The following is a 7,803-nucleotide window of genomic DNA, read 5'->3' on the forward strand; positions in this document are numbered from 1 at the left end:
TGAAATTGAATGAATAGTAATTAAGGGACGGAATAAGGGACGGAGCGTTGCAGGTTCTGTCCCTTAGTTAAGGGATGGAGGAAAAAAGGGCAGTGGGGCCCTCAAATAGTGGTCAAATAATAGTTAAGGGACAATATAGAGACTCTTTATTTAATTTGTGCAGTATCACTATGGATGGAATTTGTGCAGTATTACATTCTTTTTTGTTCTTTATTTAATTTGTGCAGTATCACTATGGATGGAATTTCAAATATTTGATGCTATGATTTTGTAGGAAACTCTCTTCTAGTTACAAATAAAAGTAAACATGTTAATATCATTACCACAATACAATCAGTGGCTAAAAGTAGATTCTGAAGCAACGGTTGTGATCTAGAGTAATCTCCAAAAAATATCTTTAATTTCAAATTTGGTATAAGCATATGCAGTAGTAATATTTTTGTACATCATACACACAGGGGCAGAGGGCAAATAGTTACATAAAATGTCATATAAAAAATAATAGTTACATAAAATGTCACTCCATAAAAAATGTCACAATCAATTAATAATGAGTGAATTATACATATATAGAGCAATCGATTGTAGTTTCGTATCAAGGGAAGTTATATATCTAACCTTCTATGGAAAAAAAATACAAATATTTTGTCAATCGGAGATTGATCGGATAATGCCCATATCAGAACGTGAACCCGAACCCAAACCCAAACCCAAACTCATACACGATAGCATATTTATAACGTCATTAATTAGCGTGTGATATTTTTTGGATTGAAACCTAAGATTTCCAACTGAAAAAATCCAGAGTAAAACAATCCATCAATTCCAGTCCAATCTTAATATTCAAAGTACACTCAATTTGGAAAACACAAGGAGATTAGTAAAATCAGTGGTAGAGTATTGTTTTTCTGAATTTTTGTCATCACCAACAGAGAGCAGAATTTATGAAGGGGCTGTAATAGTAACCAGATGAGATCAGGTCTAACCAAGTGTTGGCCGTCGCACTCTGTCATCGTTTTAAACCGAGATCACCGGATCAGAGGAATGAGCAGATACTCGGCATAAAAGAGCTGCACAGAAGAGGATAGATCTGCTTAAATTTTAAGCAAGGATTTGAAAATAGATAAAACTAACTACACTCATCCATCAACTCTTGTTTGTGAGAACTATACAAGTTTCACCAAAACCAGATCACGTGATCTCAAGTTTTGAAACCAGATAATGTGCTTCCTTAGTTAGGATGTGTATTATAAGGTTTTGGTTTGAGTTGCTAGTGAGATCAAATCTTGACGATCTCTGAAATACACGATGCAACCAGCTTCTTAAATGCACAATAATTGAAGATGATTAAGTACCTTCCATATGAACATATAAAAAGATGTTATTGCTGCCTTGCTCTTGAAATCGATAGATTTTGCACGACTCCACAGAAGATAACCCAACGCGCTATGGCCAATGACCTAAAAGCAATGGCAAGGAGAAAGCAATAAGTAGGTAATCATTTGCAGTTTTTTTACCATTCCGAGTCCAGATTGGCCTGTTCCTGGATTATCATATCCTTAGTGAGAACAAACTGTTGGCAAAAATTGGCTTACCGTGGCCCACTTGCTCCATGTGCAAGAAGATGTAACTCCGACAAACAATGCAACAGCATATGCCATTTCAAGAAGTGAAATGCAAATCCAGAAAACCTACCATGAAGATCTCAACGAAAGTTTATACTAGGAAATCCAGTCTGTAATGCTTGGGTAAGAAACTCGGCAGTAACTGATAACTAACCTTCTCTTGGCCCAGTCGGACTGTAAATGATTGAATTCCGAATATATTGTCCCCAACAATATCAGGTATATCCTATAAACATGAAATGGGGAAGTCAACAGATCAATTTGAGTGCAGCAGAATATCACACACGTGATCATCAGTACGAGAAATTCAACCTTGTTTCACATTAGCAATACATGAGGTATCTAACATATGACTTACGCATAAGTTCATATATCATCTCATCTATCGACCAATAAACCATACTTCAACATTGAGAACAACTTGGTGCATATGTTGCTTGCTCTTAAGGGAAGGAACCACTAATTAATCCACCGCTTAGATATCAATATCATAAAGAGATTCACCTTAAACAGTGCAATGACGACAGAGAAGAAGCTCATGAATGCAGTTGCAAAAATCACAGGCTTTGTGAGGATGCCTGGTCGTCCAAACACATAAGTCTGGAAATCAAAAGCATATTAAAATTATATGCAAGTTAAAGAAGCGACATTATACTATACGCGACAATTATACAGAAACAGACACAATAAGAACACGCAAATTTTGTGTTACTTTCTATTCCTCAAAGTTGAGGCAAGAAACTTGAGTCCATCATTTGTGCAAATAAGTCATTCTATTGATTTTCTAATTAGCATATTAGTCTTTGATTTACACTTGAATTTGGTTAAAAATTTAGGCAAGTGCGAAAAAGGGAACCATTTAATATTCTAATTCATTCTGCCCTTTCAGAGCTTGAAATTCCTGCTTTGGATTGTGGAATAGATATACACTTAACTTGAATAAGAACTTTCAGATAAAATAGATACATGACGTTGGAAACGAGCAGGGGGGCGTTTTTTTATGATATCCGAAGTAGGCAAACTAATTACTCGGTGGAAAACTATTTCAAATCAAGAATCACATAGTGGAAAGAAACTGCAACACGCAAAATCATCACCTGGATGTGCAAATAGAAAGCTATTTGCACAATCACTGCTCGCACAGCAAAGATGCACATCGCTGCAACTACAGCAAATCTTTTCCATCTCAAAAGCGGCACCTGCAAAGAAATATATATGCTTATATGAATGACACCATAAAACATTTGACTGACAAATGTGCATCAAAAACCAACTTACATCAATAGAATACGCAGTTCCGAGCACGAAACTGATGAAGAGGGCCCAAAATAAAGGCCATGAACCAACAACCCATCCAAGCCAAAAGCTCTGAGAATGGGGAAGAAGCAATTTTTAGTCCGTCAAGATGTTGGAAGGCATAAACAATCCTAATCATAATCAAACTGTAGAATCTATTTACGCACCAAGATACCAAAGGATGATACAAGCATCACACCAGTTTTGACCGAATATTCTCCAGATGCCAATGGAAGGTATGGTTTGTTTACCTGACATGGGATTTGTGTCAAGTTTTCAACTAACATGGAACATTATTTAAGATGCGAATGTAAAGAATAAATATAAATTTCACCATTAGCAAAAGCACATGCAACACGCACAGTTACTACTGTTAATAGAAGAACTGAACATTTAAAAGCTTCTGCAGCCATAAAGCAGTGTGACTCTGGTAGACCTAGTGTAACCTATGTTTGTACCTAATATAATCACACAGTGAGCTCAAAATCAGAAGGTAGAATATAGAAAGATAGTAGTAGTTGTTATTTAGAGATTTGAGTTGAATATGAAGTTTTAGCACACAACTACAAGCACATGAGCCTCAATGGGATTTTGACAATCTTGACAGATAACGATCCACCCATTTACTATAACTTCCAGTTCTCTTTTTAACAAATAAGCTTATCCTCAAAGCTGAAAGGACATCACAGACATGATTTAACTAACTTCATACCTTTTATATCATATCATCAAGTGATCTCAACAACCACAAGACATAAAATACCAAAGAATTATTATTGAGATTTTAGCAATTATGAAATTTCAGCCTATAAAAAGTACCAGAGCCTTGTTGGGTTTGAACAATCTTGATAGAGAATGACCCCCCCCCCCCCATTTAATTAGAGCTACTAGCCCTGGTTCGGAGAAGAAGCTTATCCTTGGAGCTAAGAGGACAGCAGGGACATGAAAATTATCCAAGAAAATATAGCTTTCATGATTGTGATTTAATCAAGCCCGCTTGAAATCAAACCTAGAACCTAGGTATCACCTTATTCTTTCGTTTTCTTTTGGTCAAATCAAATTTCAGGATTGGCAATTTAATATAGACGAAGAAAAAAAATATTTACTCATAATGCAGACATGGTTTCATGTTTATCTAGAAGCTAACCTTGTCGATTTCTATATCAGATATTTGATTTAAGCCAACAATATATATATTCATCAACAGAGCAGCAACAATAGCCTGCAAAATACAGCATAGTGCATGGGTTAGAATCGATAGACAAACTATACTTATAAGTAAAGACAAAGACTGCACCATACCTCCAGCAGACCAGCAAAAAACAATGGAGAAAAATCTGATAGTTTGTCGACCGCAAGGAGAGAAACTGAAATGATGCTTAGTGCCTGCTCACGGGAAGTGGGCATGAGAAACTTAAATTAGAAAAACCAGCTTGAAGGATGACACAGTGTATACTGAAAGAGCAAAACCAGAATCATGTAACCTAACTGTTCCTATAACTGTATGAGGCCGTGAAAACCTGTAGAAAGCATCAAACGCTTGTTTCACTTGATCCAAAGGTTTCTTAGAAGGTTCAGATTCAAGTGGATGTCCTGAAGCTGAGTTTACTACATACTTTGAGTCATGCTTTGGATTTATTGTAATTCTTTTTTGGATGATATTTTTGCCAGGTTGGTGCATCAAAGTTTGCCTCCGGACACATAATCTCTCCGGTAGGGCGTAGAGCCTTCCTACACTGCTGAAAGCTTTGCATTTTAAATCATTCCCTGCTACAAGGGAACAGATTACATTGTAATTGAAGCTCAGAATCCGAGTTTGAAATGCCACCACTAATTGAATCTATCCGAATTTCAAGTGTCGTTGAGGATAGATACTGTGACAACAAATAAGCACAGTGCAAAACTAGGTTGAAAGAGGGAGTAGGCCATTGAAAACTTGGACAAGGTGACAGTGTGTGAGATGATTGCATAAAATGAACAAAATACAGCAGTGTAGCCAACCCCACAAGAAGTGGAAATGGCATTTGCTCATGAATGCAAATCCATCAGAACATCTAATTCCATAAGCTAAATTAAAAAAATGAGCACTAGAAATAGCAGTATTAACACTCTGCTTCTGGCAACAACATTCTACAAATTCCAAGGAAAAAGCAATTAATCTTTTTTGGGGGGAGGAAAATCCATTGTCCATTAACGAAATGTAACGGAAGCCAGTTCACAATCGGAATGCCAAATTCGACCACGAAACATTGAGCAAAAGGGGGAAAAACTGAGAAGTTTAATTCACCAAACCAATCCCTCTTCTTCCGCCGCCGCCATCCGAAAAAATATTTTTATGAAAAATGGAGGAAATTGGCACGTACCACTATGAAGCGAGCACAACCCAGCTGCGAAGGGAAAAGGTCTCTGGAAAGATCCAATTAGCATGGATTCCATATTTAAAGATTCAGTAGAGCTCACCAAAGGCTTAACTATGAAACAGTGGAAAATCTCTCTCTCTCTCTCTCTAGGAGAAGACAGAAGAGTGATAAAGGCTGATTTGTTGCATTGCATGTTCAACACTTTGAACAAAATATTTCTGCTTCTATTTCTGTACCACCACAGTACTCCCTCCGTCCGCCATTAGGAGTCTCATTTATGGGCAGCACGGATTTTAAGAAAGGTTAAGAAAAGTGGCTGGAAAAAAGTTAGTGGAATAGAGACCCCACTTATATATATTAATTTTAAATGAAATGCGAGTGGAATGAGTTAGTGGTAGGTGGAACACTATTACCATTTATGGTAAAAGTGAACCGGGACTCCTATTCGCGGACAGACTAAAATGGAAAAATGAGACTCCTATTCGCGGACAGAGGGCGTAATTTTTATAAGAGTATGTATCTTTTTCTTAATTCAAAAGCTTATTATTCTATTCACTATCATGACTCATTGTAATATAGAAAATGAAAATTTGAGAACTGATGTGTCATGTAGTCCGTCTTTTCACCACTATCATAGTAACATTTTAAAAAATAGTATGAAAAGTGGATAAAAAAAATTTAATGTAACTATGAATTTTATTTTTATATATTTGTATTATTTTTAAATAAGATATGAGTTAATTGAGTTAATGGAATATGGAGTCATAATAAAAATAAATTGACACTCTTATTCATAGCCGCATATAGAAATGAAAAATGAAATTTCTAATTGGGAACGGGGGAGTAATTAATACTACTATTTTGCTCCCAAATTAAAAACTTTTGGATGACTCTGCAAGGTATGGGGAAAATTTCTCTAGTCCCTAGCTAGGTTGATATTTAAGTCACGAATTTTTTTAAATAGAATTATACTACCTCCGTCCCATGTCACATTTTTCCATTTTCGTCCGTCCCACAATAAGAGTCACATTTCACTTTTACCATAAATGACAAGTAGACCCCGCATTCCACTAACCAATTCTACTCACATTTTATTATAAAAATAATATATATAAGTGGGACTCACAATCCACTAACTTATTTAACTCACTTTTCTTTATATTTCTTAAAATTCGTACTCACGCTAAATGTGACACTTAATGTGGGACAAAGTTAGTATTTACAAATTCCATAAAATATTGTCGTACGCGTTCAATTATAGGTGTCATGGTCCATTAATTAATAATATAATAGTAGTGGTTTATTTGGTCGGAGGGACTCGAGAAAATAATTTCCCAAGTTCCAAACTCCGTGGATTTTTTATACTAATACTAACAGATGTTAAAATCGTAAACTTCTAATAATTTTAAAATATACACTACTAAAAAATCATCATTTTATGAAACTAAAAAATGTCGACAAAAATATGTTGTTGTGGTGATGGCAATCTTTTATGAAATACTATTGCTTAAAGAAATGAGTAATTATTGATTATGATATAACATAGGGGTGTGCATTCGGATTTCGGTTCGGTTTTTCGCCCTAATCGAACCGAACCCGAAAAATTGAATTTCACCTAAAACTAAAACCGAACTGAAACCAAAAACCGTAAAACCGAAAACCAAACTTAAAAACCCGAACTAAATCGAAAAACCGAAATTATATAAAAAACTGAAAAATCGAAAAACCTTAAACCGAAAACCGAATTAAAAAACCGAAAATCTGGAGAAAAAGAAAACAGTACAGAAACTTAGAAATTTTCAATCTACAAAAATAACATGATAAAACTGATAATATCCCTAATCCATCAAAGGCATCAACCAACAAATACAAATATGCAATCAACATTCCACAATAAAAAAACATCAACCAAAATGTCTTCAATAGTTTCAACACATTGCATCAAAATAAATCCAAAATGAAGTTCCATGACAAGTCTTCAATATTGTCCAAGTGCAAGCAAGTTTCAACAAATAATGAAGATTGATTAATTTGTTGAATCTTGAGTAGACATCAATGCAATACCTACACAAAAAAGAGTTATATAAGTACTATAAATGAAATAATCAATAACAAAAAATTTAAATGTATAAAACTACCTTCTTCTATCTTTTGGACATCTTCAAGAATTTCTTCAACACTAAATTTGGAAGATTTGCGAAGCCAATTTTGACCACAAACAAGATACTCGACAACTTTAGGACTTAAAGAGCTCATAAATGGATCAAGAACTCGGCCACCGGTGCTAAAAGCGGACTCAGATGCTACAGTGGAGATAGGAACTGCTAGAATATCACGGGAAGAATTTGCAGGCTTACAGTTGTGGGTTTAGGGATGCAATTGAAGGTGTAAGTAGAGATTTACCTGGAGTCAGAGCTGTGGAGAGTGGAGACGACAGTGTGAAGGGCTGACAGGAGCTGGAGGGGCGAGGGGCGACAGGCGGCGGCTGGAGGGGCGACCGGCGACGGAGGACGAAGGAGTTG

The 7,803-nt window shown here is 35.8% G+C and overlaps 1 protein-coding gene across 2 annotated transcripts; it reads right to left on the reverse strand.

The window, feature by feature from the left end:
* Positions 1 to 784: 784 nt before the first annotated feature.
* LOC121751031 (homogentisate phytyltransferase 1, chloroplastic-like) lies at positions 785 to 5,454 on the reverse strand. Of its 2 annotated transcripts, none has more exons than XM_042145733.1 (12): positions 5,285 to 5,454; positions 4,411 to 4,688; positions 4,224 to 4,307; positions 4,069 to 4,143; positions 3,089 to 3,172; positions 2,904 to 2,993; positions 2,723 to 2,824; positions 2,130 to 2,225; positions 1,780 to 1,851; positions 1,596 to 1,691; positions 1,356 to 1,460; positions 785 to 1,070 (listed from the first exon to the last, which is right to left on the reverse strand). In XM_042145733.1, exons 1-12 carry the CDS (start codon positions 5,355 to 5,357, stop codon positions 1,029 to 1,031), a joined length of 1,197 nt encoding a protein of 398 aa, XP_042001667.1. In that variant the 5' UTR covers positions 5,358 to 5,454; the 3' UTR covers positions 785 to 1,028. The 2 variants fall into 2 exon arrangements, with proteins under 2 accessions (XP_042001667.1, XP_042001666.1); XM_042145732.1 differs by having other exon boundaries at positions 4,411 to 4,691.
* Between the last annotated feature and the right edge of the window lie 2,349 nt (positions 5,455 to 7,803).

This window comes from Salvia splendens, chromosome 10 (genome assembly GCF_004379255.2).
Source record: "Salvia splendens isolate huo1 chromosome 10, SspV2, whole genome shotgun sequence".
NCBI lineage: Eukaryota > Viridiplantae > Streptophyta > Magnoliopsida > Lamiales > Lamiaceae > Salvia > Salvia splendens.

Excerpts from the sequence above, each read along its gene's own strand:
- LOC121751031 (XM_042145732.1), bottom strand. The coding sequence starts at position 5,357 with ATGGAATCCATGCTAATTGGATCTTTCCAGAGACCTTTTCCCTTCGCA. Across the intron at positions 4,692-5,284 it reads GTTGTGCTCGCTTCATAGTG|CAGGGAATGATTTAAAATGC; the intron begins GTACGTGCCAAT and ends GTTCCCTTGTAG. Across the intron at positions 2,994-3,088 it reads TATCATCCTTTGGTATCTTG|AGCTTTTGGCTTGGATGGGT; the intron begins GTGCGTAAATAG and ends CCCCATTCTCAG.